General features: G+C 36.2%; 1 protein-coding gene across 2 annotated transcripts in view; it reads right to left on the reverse strand.

The window, feature by feature from the left end:
- Positions 1 to 214: 214 nt before the first annotated feature.
- Positions 215 to 14,381, reverse strand: part of DHX29 (DExH-box helicase 29) — a 35,565-nt gene continuing 21,398 nt past the window's right edge. For both annotated transcript variants that reach the window (XM_073343934.1, XM_073343936.1), the window contains 12 exons: positions 14,006 to 14,123; positions 13,276 to 13,360; positions 12,524 to 12,612; positions 11,457 to 11,585; positions 10,407 to 10,482; positions 9,353 to 9,577; positions 7,370 to 7,506; positions 6,593 to 6,686; positions 5,267 to 5,569; positions 3,174 to 3,305; positions 1,737 to 1,833; positions 215 to 1,008 (listed from right to left, as the gene is read on the reverse strand). In XM_073343934.1, the coding sequence (XP_073200035.1) occupies positions 953 to 1,008; positions 1,737 to 1,833; positions 3,174 to 3,305; positions 5,267 to 5,569; positions 6,593 to 6,686; positions 7,370 to 7,506; positions 9,353 to 9,577; positions 10,407 to 10,482; positions 11,457 to 11,585; positions 12,524 to 12,612; positions 13,276 to 13,360; positions 14,006 to 14,123 (1,541 nt within the window). In that variant the 3' untranslated portion in view covers positions 215 to 952. The remainder of the gene's footprint in view (positions 1,009 to 1,736; positions 1,834 to 3,173; positions 3,306 to 5,266; positions 5,570 to 6,592; positions 6,687 to 7,369; positions 7,507 to 9,352; positions 9,578 to 10,406; positions 10,483 to 11,456; positions 11,586 to 12,523; positions 12,613 to 13,275; positions 13,361 to 14,005; positions 14,124 to 14,381) is intronic.

A 14,381-nucleotide genomic window follows, 5' to 3' on the forward strand; every position in this document is an offset into this window, starting at 1 on the left:
CTGATCATCTTGCCTCTTTTAGTGGTCTTTAACTGCTGCATTTTTTTCTTATAGCATGGCTTTGCAAATTTGTACTGTTACTGCCAATGAATGTCTGTTAGATGGTTCAACATATTCTGGTCTATTTTGTATAGTGTGATCGTTCAAGAGCACGTTGGGTTTTCCTCCTTGCCCTGTCTTTCTCAGGTGGAAAAAAATACTATTAACCCCCCTGGAAATAGGAATAATTATTTATTAAATGAAGAAAACTTCAGCATTAGTCTTCAGTCTGTAAATACTGTATTCAGGCCCAACAGTGTTAGTTAGGTTAATAGGAGAAGGGATTTTGAAATCCCAATGAAATTCCCAAGCTGAAGACTGCTGATCTGCAGTTTGTGTTCCCAGGTTTTCATCTCATCAGAGTGAATCATATAGAAAAATGACAATGTTCTTAAAATGTAATGCTTAAATCTGCTATGGAATAAAAGTCTACAGCTTAAGGTACAAAGCAGTGAAGTAATGTTTTGGCAAATGCACAAAAATCTGTTTTGTTTTCAGTTTTTACATATCTAAACAGGACAAGCTATTTTGTATAGCAGTTGAAAGCTATTCCATACAGATTCAGAACCTGATCATGAATTTCTCGTACATTACTAATAAATACCTTAAACTGAAACAAAGCAAATTTGATTTAGTCATGTTCACTTTTATGTTGAAAAGGTCTGAATTACTACCATAGTTTATACATTCAAACAAATGGCACCAAAATTTATTGTAAACATAATACATTTATGATCATAATTAAAAATGACCTACAAAATTACTTCTATGTCAAGTTCATGCAGCATTCCCAAGTTATGGCTGGTATCAACCACATTTTAAACATTGAAATACTTTAGCTGAAGTCTTTTTTAAGCATAATTGTTTTCCTGCCACTATTGAAGCTTTAATAGCTTGTTACTGAGCTCCAGTTTCAGCTGGCATTCTCTGTTTTTATCAGTTCTTTGATGATGTGTAAAATCTTGTCATCTAGGGAGAAAAAAACAGAAGTTAGTGGGAAAAACCCTAAATTTAACAAAAGGAGAGAGATGGGTATGTAACTCTCAGCAATTTAACACGGAAAGCTTTAATTAGCTAGGCTGTGTCAGACTCAATAGTGAGGCAACAGTGCATTCCCTGAGAGAGCTGGAGAAAGAGAAGAGACCAAGACTTTCACAGATACATTTCACTCCAGTTGGGATTTTAAATTTCTTGACATTTCTCTGAAGCTTTAGACGCATGGATTATGCCCACTTATCCCTTATTATTCTGGGGTTGTCATGTAGTCCCTCCCACACTATTTACCTATAAGTTTATCAGTCCATTGCACATTGTCTTACTCTCTACCCCCATAGCTGGGCCACAGCTGTATGTTAGAATTCATCCATGCCCATGAGAACACCCTGACAAATGGAAACTAACCTCTATTACTGCTACCATTAACATTATCATTGTAGAGAGTCAGTCTATGTCAGATACATCTTTAAAGAGACAATTACATATAGCCCCATATTTTTGGGGTGATGCCGTGAAGGAGACCTAGGTTCAGTAATGACCTTTTGGGTTTCTATTTCTTATGAGAGTTGAATTAGGCACACCATGGCTACAATGTGGTCTCTTGAGCAAGGATGAAGTGTATTAGTATATTTGTTTAAAGAACTACACACAATGTATATTTATCTCACTTTTTTATGTTGATAGTATAGCAATACCATTACCTTCAAGTGACATTTTAGGATTTTCAAGTTTTTTCTTTAAAACAGACTCAATGAGAACCCTCAGTTGTTTGAAAATTACTGCAATCTTCACAGGGGCCTGTACAAAGAAGATAAGAGAAGATTAATATATTTGCATTTTTCTCAAAGCAGTTTCTTATTGAGGAAACCCAAGATTAAAGCTTAGCCATCACACAAGAGGCTAAGGACCCAATCCTGCAAACAATTATGCACGTGCTTAATTTTTGTGTATTCCTAATGAGGTCAGTGGGACTAAGCATGTATTTAAGTTAAGCACATGAGCAGTCCCACTCACTTCATTAGGAGCAAGGCCTAAAGTAACTCAAAGTGCTGACCAGGGATTTAATATCACTGCCTGTACATTACAGACCAACCTTATAAATATACAGAGTGGGCAGGGGGAGTGAGGAAAAAAAATTATAGACATAACAGACATGGTAGATATCTGATACCCCCTGTACTCAAACTATCACCTGCCTGCAGGCTTTAAAAAAAACTTATGTAGAATTGCCCAGGAAAAATGTGGATCTCAAATTGAATTGGTTAATAAGAACATATGATTCTCTCTCATTTCAGTCACACAGCTTTCTGGCTGTGTTACCTGTCCTTCCCTCAAAGAAAGGCCGATCTTAAAAATTGAGTGTGTGTTGAATAACAAGTGCATGCAGTCACTAACTGGTGTTTCCTTGTCACAACATTTGTATCTCATTCTGAGTTTCAGGGAATGCTTACATAAAATTAGCAACATGCACTCTTCCTAGGGTGTAGCATGAGGTGCAAATGAACAGAGCTAGAAGAAAAAAATGTAACCAGCTTGACAGCAGGTGCGCAACTCTCATATTTCTTCAGGTGGCCAGTTTTCACTTTCAGCCTCAGATTAAATGCATTCAGAAAATGTGTGTAGAATGTCTTCTGTTTCGAAAGAGAGCACAAGAGTGTTTATTTTAAATCTTAGATGTTTCTCACAGCTTTCACTTGCAAGACTAATCTCATCTGAGATGTAGATCAATGAGATTACTCAAGGGTTTAAAGTTAAGCAGGTGCCTACACATTTACAGGACTGGGACCTATGGCTTCAAAATGTTCCAATTTAATACATTTTCAGTTATGACACTTACTGAAAGCAAGTATTTCCTCTTCCCCCAAATCAGGTAAATGTGCGTGTTTCCAATAGTATCTATTCTCATAATACCTCAATCTTTCTTCATGAACAAAGGCAAACATTCTTTTTTAAAAATAGCATGCAATTACTATTAAATTACTTTTGCTATTTTTTGGAAGCAAATGACCTTATTACATATGTAACAAAATTCCCATTATTTTGCTTAACTATCTTAAACTCACACTTCAACAATATGTTTCAGGTACAAAATGCACAGCCATTTAAAGGCACAAGAAATAACCAGAACATACATGTACCTGAAAATGGATCCAGCCATCAACAGACAGGAGGCGTTCACGGTGCTGAACTTCTATGTCTCCACCAAAAAGTAAAACTGGAAAGGGGGAAATTAAAGTAGTCTCTCTCAAGTACACCTTGGCATATCTTATCTGCATATAAACACAAACGAACAAAAGCATTTAAAAACTACAACATCAAACTGGAATGCTACTTTCATGAAGCAAGTTGTCAATTTTTTCCCCTCTGAGACATCATTACATATGCTACTTATGTTAGTAAACAGTGAAAGAATGTAGGCTATGCACAATTATTTGCCCTATACTTTGTGTGGTATCTGTTAGTCTTTAAGGAAGGGAAAAAGGCTTATGCCACTGGGAGAAATTTTCCTTTCGTGATCCTTCAGAGGTGAAATTTAAAGAGCACTGGACGAATAGGAAGACTACAATTATGTAGTTAAGATTATAAACAAAAAAATAATGGTAGCCTACAGCAGACTGTACAAAGGCTATGAATATACAGCTGAATGTGCAGTGTTGAAAGGGAAATAACATTTATTGGAATTTGAAAATTTAAGCGGGTACAGTCAGAAAATTAGTTTAATCCATATATACTTAGAGATGCATGCAGTCTATATGCACGGCACTACTGTTTTTTTCAGGCAAGCCAGGATCAATATTGCTTGCCAGAAATTGTTTCCTGATCCAGTGAACGTTTTCAATGCAAAAAACCCCTATTAGATTTAATGCAACAAGGGGTTTTATACCGAAAGTCTCAAAATATACACATCAAAAATAAAGTTTCTTTTAGAATGTTTTTATAAAAGCAGTCATAATATAGATGGTTTTACTCTCTGAGCAACTGAGGGGACTATACATACATTAATAGGTCTGAAATGTATTAACACTGATCAACAGTATTTTGTTTGTATAAAATTTATCAAACAACATGTACTGAACAAGGTTTCTTTCCTTGATAATCCCATTCCCACTGACATGCCTGGGCCAACCCCCCTCCCTGAGATTTGCTCCTTTTGTCTCTTCTCTTCACCTGTGCTTTTAGGCTTGGCAAATCTTACATTTCTTAAAGTATTTTTCCCCCTTTTCTTGAAATCTATTACTTTCAGTAACTATTCCTAACTTGTTCTCAGCAGTCTGTCAATTCCCTTTCTAATTTTAGTTGTTGTCCTACATCTTGCTTTATACTGCAAGCTCCTGGGGCAGGGAATGTTGTCTGCTCTATTTGGAAAGAGCTGTGTGTACGTACTGCATTAAATATCAATAGTTAGCTTAATACTGCCTTACAATAAAATGTCCATTGGTACGACAACAAACACTTGAAAAGAATTGCTGTATAATTTTTTTACACTGAGATGAAACATACATCTTCACCAAAGAGACACCACACAGATAAGCGTGTGGAAGTAGGCGGGAAAAGGTGAGCGACAAAATGCAGCTCAGTTGTGAAGTTCAGCATGTCTTGGATTTCACAATTTTTGTGAATATGTTTAAACTTAAGCTAGTTAGTTAGTATTTCTTCAGGACCGAGAGAGGGCATGCAAGGGTTTAAAAAGGCCCTGCTGAAGCATGTTTTAAGGACTTAGAGGTGAGTAGGGATAGATAGCATAGTACAGGTCAAAGTACGACTGTGTTACTTTGACTACATATTTTTGACACTTCTAACTATGTCACCAAACAGAAAAGTGATCAATTTTTTTTTTTAAAATAAACAGTACTATACACAATACATTAACGCTTTGTGAAAAGTTGACTGATAAAGAGTAGGGTATTTTCATTTGTAAGCTTGTCAGTTTAGTCAATATTAGATTTATTGGCCTACATTTCTAGCCACATTTGTGTGTGCCTTATTTAGGACCTGGTGCTTTTTTTTTAAAGCACACGGATTTCAGGGACAAGGCATTGATGGCTCTTAAGATGAACTGGAGATCCAAGTATATTTCACATTATGTTCCATTTATATAGCACTACAGGCATGTAAGGTGTTTGCAAATTGATAAGTCCTGGTCTAATGGCGTTTACACCAATGTGCAACTGCTTTCAAGATTGTCACATAATTGCCTCTAATTAATAAGATATAAATACAAGATCCTTACCTTCTCTTGGTAGAGCAGCCATCCATATGTCTGCAAATCTCTGTTTACAGAGGAGGGATGCACTTGTGCTTTACCTTGAGCAGTTTCCACCATGCATGCCAATTTCTCTGTGATATCTACAGATTTCGTATACATTATCTTCCCCAAGTTGTCATATAGCCCAGCAGTCAGCACTGCTTTAAGAAGGGCTATTTCCTGAAGAGAAAGGGATTGTGTGGTTCCATTTCCTTCCCACCTATGATGAGTTGCAGGTGCTGCAAATCCTGCTGCCCTGACCACCTTTATCAGTTCTTGTTTCACATCCTGAAATTAGTTTTGATCAAAACAGGTACATTAATAACTTAAGAGTAAAATACTGATTATAAAAAGGGACACTATCAAGCCACCAGCACACTCAGACTCCTCCCCAATATTCCCAACTAACAGTGAAGAGACTCGGAGACTTATCTAGAAAAAATTAGTCATATCTGCCGAGGCCTTGGAATCCTGGCTGCTTAGATGAGTAACCGAAACAAAATCAGGATTTTAAGATTCAGACACTGAGAATGTGGGGCTGAAAGTGATGCAAGTATGTCTCTGTTCTCCCAGCTATTTAGAAGACAAATTGACAGCAAAAAATGCACACCTTTATGTTACGCACTCTTCTCCTATTTCCTGAGGATCAGTCCTGGAAAGGACTATTGGAGCCTTAATTTTGGAGGCAAAAATGCATTTAGAAAAGTCAGGATTTGGCATCACAGAATCATAGAAATTCAGGGCTGGAACGGACCTTGAGAAGTCATCTAGTCCAGCCCCGCATGCTGAAGCAGGACCATATATACCTAGACTATCCCAGACAGGTGTTGGTCTAACCAGTTTTTAAAAACCACCAATGATAGGGATTCCACAACCTCTCTTGGTAATCTATTCTAATACCTATCATCTTCCAAGCTTGACAGTGAAATACAAGTACTTAGTAAATATAAGGAATGATACAGTCTAACCATGTGTTATTTTATTTACCCTTCTTAAGTAATATTTTACCTTACAAGTTTTATTTTGTGTAAGGTGCTGTAGTATGAACTTCGTCAGAGCAACTCTATGCAAAAGATATATATCAATGGGGCTTGCACCTCAAAAAGTGTAAAGGACAGATTTAGCCAGTCTCAATAAGAATCTAAGCTATCCACCCACTCTCAAAATTCTATTTGCCCATATTTGTTATCTTGTCTGTATACTAACATGAGTACTGTATATCACTGCTTTAAAGTTATATGCTGAATTTTCTGAGGGAAATTAACAGTCATCCTTCCTGGGCAGAATCACATGGCTTGTATCTTGATATACCTCCAGAGTTAACAGCGAGGTTCTGTTAAGAAAATTCCTTCTGCAGTAAGCCATTTCAGTGCGATACCCTCCTTCTTGACGAGCCTTTTTCCACCTAGACAAAAAATCTTGGTTTACTACAATTACAAAAGTAACACTGATGGCTATCACAAAGAGAGGAGGAATCCAAATTCAAATACATAAAATAAGTGATAATGGCTCTTACAAAGGATCCTCCAATGACTTAATAATAAAACACTAACTGGTATCATCCGGATCAACAATGTATGTCCACCAGATATCAGGAGAGGACAAGCATTTCACAGCATGTAAAATTACATGCCCATGAATAAACAACGGTGTTTCTTCTATAAACTGGCAGATGATTGTATGTTCGGACAGTTGCAGACAGAATAGCAATGTTCCTGGCTGAAAGTCATGAAGAATGTAACTTTAATGGGTAGTTGTTGGGGTTTTTTTGGGCGTTTGTTTTAAAGTGTAGCTCACTACAAAACAGCTACAGAAATACCGGAAGCATCAGGACACCACAAGCAGTATGCTTCTGCATTGCTTGCCATAAGTGGTGTTAGAAGGCCAAGTGACTAACCAGCTAGGCCATTTATTAATGCTCAAGTAGCATAGTACTTACCACACATTTCTGCTATTATAAAAGGAAATTTACAAAACCATTTAGGATCATGTATTTAATAGCAATATTTAAAGGATACAACATTACTGACAGTCAATCAAAAGGTTCTATTTGCTTTAAGTTTTAATATTTTAGAAAAGATTATTTACCCTAGATATGCACTGTAAATTGTCAGATGATCTGAGTTTGCCAGTGCCAGGGAAGATTTTGCAAGATCTGCTTCATCTTTTCTACCAATTGGTGTAGTAAAAGGGGATTTTTCTGTCATTACAGCAGCTAAAGTTGCCTGTAATCAATAGCAACATATTAAGAAGTTAAAGTATAAACATCATATAAATAAAATTTAAATTATTATTAGGCTTCAGGCTTTTACCACACTAAAAATCAATCTAGATTTCCTGTTTCAACAAGACTTATCATATTCCTTGTCTTGCTTCACACTAAGTCACAAGGATAGAGTGATTGCATTTTATATAGTATGTTACAGTGTCAGATTCACTGAAGACATTGTACTTACATAGCACCTTGAAATATTTTAAAAAGTACTTTCCTGCCATTAGTTTATCAAATCTCAACACTTGTGTGTGTGGCAGGTAAGTATTTTTATACCTTTTCATAGATAGGTAAAATGAAGGACACAGAAAATAAGTGACCTGCCCCAGATCAAACCAACTCAGTGGTACAAATGGGACTAGAACCATAGAATCTGAACTCCTAATTCCCTTTTTTAACCAAGGGATCACACTTCCTCTTACTATGTACAGTCAACTAGGATTATGTGAAAAGTGTAAAGACAGTCTATTGTATAATGATAATTTTAAGGCTGAGCTGAGTCATGTAACAAGACCTGATCAGGTGTAATAGTAGAATAAAGTGCAAATCTTTGTCTCAGATCTGCACTTCATGGTAGTTCCTTGATTTAGTAGAATTTTGTAATAGTGATGTTCCTCTCACACTGTTTCTATATCAAGTACAGTGATATCAGAATGATGATACTTGAAAATTACTGAAGTACTATTTTAGTAGTGAAGAGAGGCATTTTGATAAATGGATTGCAAAATTAGCTAGATTCACTCCTAGGTCTTTGATGGGAACTCCAGGCTCTTATAGTGAAATAAATATTGAATAGTTGCATCCTGAGTATTTCATTTATATAAAAGTTTCCCTAAACACAAAACCTATACACAACCATTTGTTGGTTTTTGCTATTTTTTTGGCAACTAGTGGGATTCTGTTTTACACAGGGGAATAGATTAAGTTGTATATGGTGCAAAGGATCTAAATTGCATTTCAGCTATTGCTATATTTGCTGGGGGGGGCGGGGGCAGTTTCCAGCACTAGTTGGATATGGTGAAAATGGGTGAAATGAGTTTGCTTTAGAAGGGAAGAATGTGTGCTGCAGATTGACACTACCTTGAACTGTTTGTTTTTAAATAATTTAAAGAGGACACTAATCTGAAGTCTGTCAATTTAAAAAAATGAATTAAAAAGTAGTTTCATGTCCCACATTAGCACCTGAATGCAACAAAAATCATAAGGTGTTTAAGATTTTGAAAGTATTTTCTCTCCCCTGTTGCTCTGTGAAACAAAACAAACAGGAGAGACTGAAAATGGAGTACGCACAAGTGCTGCCAAATGTTCAAAGTAAAACAAACTGAAAAATAACTAACTATCTTAAGTACTGCTTGTAACAACAGTAGGTCAAAGTTTCAGACAGATGCAACTTCAGTTGTCATTGTCCCTTTAAAATCGTGAAGAAGATAGTTTATGTTAACACTGCACTTCATAGGCTCACTAATAGATAGAATTGGAAGAGTGACTAGAGCACTGAGTCTGGCCACTTTCTTTTGTGTGCATGGGGACAGGAGGTGAGGGAGAGTATTGATAAATAAAAATACCAGTCAGCTTTCTTAAAAATAAGCATAGAAACAAGAGCACTAACCAAAAATTGCATCTAAGTGATATATATTTTTTTCAATGTGTTGTGTCCCTATTTCCTATATTTTATTCCAAGAGTTTTTGTAAGAAAGAAAATTTCACAGAAATTCACCCATAAAAATTCACTCTCAAGGTTTTTAGCATTGTTTTTATCATAACCATCTAGATGAAAACTGCAATACCTGTCAACTTACCACAGGATCTAAGCAACCAAATATAGCACCAAATATAAGCATTTTGCCAATTTTTACGTTGACAGGTAATGCTGCAAGGTGCTGGCCCAATGGAGTCAGTTTGGGCTCACTTAATTCACAAGCCCCAATTTTCCGTAGCAGGTTCATTGCATTGCTGATTACTTGGGGCTGTGGAGGGTCTAATGCTCTGGAGAGGAAATCCTCAGGAGAACCAAGATTGCATTTCTGTGGATTAAATGGATAGACAATTCAATTTAAACTATCTAGAAAATATTAACCAAAAGATAACAACAAAAACAGATATTTTAAAAACGATATGTTGCCTATTCAGTCATTCTGAGATCAATCATCCTCCTCTTCCCCCACCCCACTCATTCATCTTCCTCATATGTGCCAAGTCTTCCCTGATGCACGACTGCAGCAGGCCAACACAGTGACATTAGGATGACTCCACTGTAGAGGGAGGGCCAGAGTGCAGAGAAAGTGAACAAGGGATTATGCACCCATCATGCACAGCTTCAATCTGGCCTTTTATTGCAGCGCTACAGTAGTGGTGATGCATTGGCATGGCCGGTAGTCTGGAACTTCATGAATCTATTAGCCCAAATTTATATGTAGAAGGTATGCACATGCCTTGCACCCCACTTTCCTTGGTTGGGAAAGAAGGATTCCATCCCTCTGCTTAGTTCCCTTATGCACAGTCCATATACTTGGTAATATGGACAGGGACTGGGATTTGGCCTTTTAACAGGGATTTTTCTTCATAAAACATTTCCTTCAGATTGACGTTTGGAAGAAATGCGAACAACAATTCCATTCTGCAGATTAGATGGTATTATATACTAATAGATGAGTGTACACCCTCGCCCTCCCCTCAGCAACATGCTCTGTATTTTTTAAAGTGAATATATATAGTGGATTTTCCACTAACAGAGGAAACAGACATCTCCACAGACTCAAGCAACCCAAATAGTAGCACTAGAGCAGGACACACACCTTTCTGGCTGATTCTAAAGGAACAAAGGTAAGAGAAATTCAAGAAACAAGACTATACCATAATATGAAGGCATAACTCTTCTAAAGGCACACGCAGTATTTCTGGAACGGAATATTCCATGAAACTTTCAAACCTGCAACACCACAATAATAAAGACACACAGTATTACAAATTTCAGTGTAACAAGCCTTGACTTAAGGTTTCAAGTCATCTTAAATTACAATCCCCTGTTTTCATTTGCTTGTTTTTCAGATAGACATTCATTCTGGGGGTAGATGCATGGGTTTTAAAGTAAAGAGTGAGAAGACTATATTTCCCCTTTGTGAGCTAAGCATGTGCACACGTCACGGGAGGGTAGGGTGAAGGTGAAGGATAGTGATGGACAATGGGACACTATTTTGAAATAATTTCTAATTTGTTTTTGCTCATGGTTAATTCAAATAAGTGGAACTTCAAACTTTACATGTGGCTAAACCCTCAAAATAAAGGTTATTTTTTTTTTTAAACTGAAACATAGTTAAGGGCCAAATCATTTTCAATCAGATGTAATAAAAAAAAGGAGTTCTAGGTTTTTAGTTACGTTGTTGCTCTCCATACTGTGGAGCAGTATAACGTCATAGGTAGTTCCCCTGCCCCGCATCCATAGATAGCCCACTTTAAATCTATGGATTTGGAAGATAAGGAGTTAAACCTCAAGATTCCAGAGCTAGGATTTGTTTATATTGGACACTGGGGCAAATTTATGGTGATGTTTAAAACAGAATTTTACAATTTAATAATGCTTCAGTTATGATTCTTTCCCCCCCACAATTTTTTTTTTTTTTAAACAGGAAATGAAAAATTTGAGTCACCTCTGTTAAAGAAACATTAAGGCTATAAATTCAATTTGAGAAAAAGGCCAGGAACTGCAAAAGTTAAGGATTACACAGCACAAAGTCATCTATATTACACACATCAAGTACACACTTTTATGAGAACCTGAACTTTTGTATTTCCTCACTTCAGTTTAATTTGTAACCACTACACTGCATTTTAACACAGGCTTTTGCAATTAATACTGTAACAGTTGCCTGACTTACAAAATCTTGCTCATTAAAGTTAACATACCTGTCTCTTGTGTACATTCGGAAGCAGAATCCATCCCTGACACGTCCAGCTCTCCCTTGACGCTGCAAAGCACTTGCTTTACTGACAAAGGTCTCTTCCAAAGAACTCATTTGGCTGCTTTCATGGTACCTGAAAAAGCATTTGCACAGAATGTGTAGATAAGGACTACTGTCAGATTCAAATTCTCAATTTAAAATTGATTTTTAAAAATAAAATCACTCATTGTAAAAAGTTATAAAACTTAGTTTTGAAAGCCTTATTTTGTAAGCCTTACACATGATTGATTAGGTCATTAATCAAATGTAGATGATAGAGGTGAAAGAGACCTATTGTATTAGTTCATCTAGTCCATCTTCCTGCCAATGCTGAATTGTTTAACCACACTTTTTCTAGTACTTTGTACATTTGAGGTAGACCAAAGCCAACATCTCAGTGTCAGGAAGTTATGGAAAAGGTGATCTACCTAAAATTTCATCCCATTACTTCTGGTTGTGCATTCCATCATCTCTAAATAATTCCTCTCCCTGTTCATAACTGTGACAAAGTGGGAATTTTTGTAATATTTTTATGAATCCTATGTGTGCCTCAGTTTCCCCTATTTGATACATTGTTACCAAGTGGGGGTGAAAAAGGGACTAAGTTTGCTCTTAGGACAAACTAAGATACATAGGTGGGTGTCACCTCCCTGTCTTGGTGGAATGAAGAATTCTTAAGGAACTGGTTGAAACTGTCTTAGGTAAATGAGGGGGCCAAAGACATAATGCAAGCTCCAGTGATTCACTGATTTCCCTGCCTCTCAGCAGGGGAACTTTGCTTCGTTTCCATCTCCAGAAAAAAAGATTGAGCGGTATGAGGTGGGGGGATAAGTGTGAGCTCTGGCAGAAGCTGTAGGATGGTTTTGTGATTTGGACATAAGGCCGTTATCATCAGACCACTCAACTTACTTTTTTGATCAAAGCCTGAATTTAAACCTAGATCTGAAGAGGTACAAACCTAGTGGAAAACCCCTATGGAATCTATTTCCAAAAATGTACACAACACAAAGACTTAGGAAGATCAACCCTTACCTGTTTTCTTTTGTTCTCCCAGTGTCAATTACAAAGACAACATCTGGTATCGTAATACCCGTCTCAGCTATATTGGTTGCCAAAACAATCTGCAAATGAAATAGCCATACCTTCAGATAAATGAATTAAGGAAATAGTCCTTCTATAAGTTTAATTCCTTTAAACTCAGATTTGGAGAGAACTTGATAAAAAGTGATCCCTACAGAAATGTCTGGGAGGACTAAAGAGATAAAGGGGATCTTTACATGTTTTTGTACTAGTTTTTCATTGTATAATTGGTTTAAACTGCTGCTTGCACTTGCAAAGGTTGCTTGACTTTCCACTGAACAATTTGTCATTAAGTCAAATAGTCTTTCACAAGCTTGTGTGTATAAAGGTGTACAAAATACTTCGAGAAAAGATTCCTAAAAAAGATTTTTTTTAGGAAGTGACAGGGATCCATTTTTTATACAACAGAAAGTTACAGTAAAACAAAAATTACTAAAAACTAAATGTTTTTCTGTTGTATATAAAAGATTTAGTATGATGACTTGACAATCTTTTGAAGTTAACTCGTATCTGGCCCTGAACATCTTGTTAATAGAGTACAATGCTCTGCTTTCAGCAAGAGAATTTCAGACAACTCACAGTTTTATAAACTGTGTATACGAATTCTCTAATAAAAAAAACTTACAAAGAGTACATAAAGTAGAGGGAGCAAGAAGATGATTTATATTACAATAGTGACTTTTACATGTTTAAACATACCATACCTTTCTAACTCCAGAAGGGGGCAATGTAAATGCAGCTGCTTGATCTTGAGTTGAAAGAATAGAATGCAGAGCTATTAACCTATATCTGAAAGAAGGAGACATTATTTCAACAATTAAGTTACAACTTTCAACAAATGTTTAAATAAGCCTGAGGTAATGCTGGTGGGTTGAAGGAAGGAAAGAGAATATACATAAATAATAGTAAGACTTTGTATTACTATTTACATAATACTAAAAATAAATGCCAGTAAAATATGAAAGGAAAAACGTATGAATGATGATACTTGATATGGTCATTCTCCAGTTTCGTGGAGATGGGCGAAAAAAGAGTTTCTACCATTGTTATGCAATTTTATATTGACTCTAAACTATAGTGACAGTATTTTGACAGCTCTAGCAAAAAGGAAGAAAGTGTCAGTTTTTATTTCAGAATTAAAATATTCAGAAGCTCTTCACTGTTAAAGCAAATAAGTTCATTTGGAGGAAAAATAAGGAACTTTTGATTGCAGAAGGATCTAAATATTTACCACTTATGCTCAGATTTGAAAGAGAAATAGAAAAAAAAAATGGAGATGGATTGAGAAAATGTATTGTGAGCAAAAAAGTAAGTTATGGACTACAATTACAACTAACTACAATTCTCTTTTCCTGTAAAAAAAAAAAAAAAAGCCAGTCTTAAAAACTAAGATGAGAACACTACACATTTCTCAAATGAGAATGGTTTCATTACCTGTCCCGTGTAAACCTTCGGTCAGATGAAATGAGATCATATAACTGCTGGATGTGAGCAAGCCCTGGTAAAAAGATCAATACAGCACCATCTGTGTTTCTGAACTGTGGACTTTTATCTGTGGGGATATAATATAGAAACCTGGTTAAAAAGCAAAAAAAAATAATCCTATTCGACCTTTCCCTCTTTGAAATAGGAGATACTATTCTAGGATTCCTGAGCTGGGCCCTTTCTGGGAAGCATCATGAATAGGAATGAAATCAAATATCCTTCTAGTACCAAGCATCATTAGTAAACAATAAGAAATCCATGAAAGCGGAGTCCCAAAATCTGAGGAAAGTTATCATTGAAAGAATTTTTAAAAATCCACAAACAT

This window comes from Lepidochelys kempii, chromosome 5, assembly GCF_965140265.1.
Source record: "Lepidochelys kempii isolate rLepKem1 chromosome 5, rLepKem1.hap2, whole genome shotgun sequence".
In the NCBI taxonomy this organism is placed as follows: Eukaryota; Metazoa; Chordata; order Testudines; family Cheloniidae; genus Lepidochelys; species Lepidochelys kempii.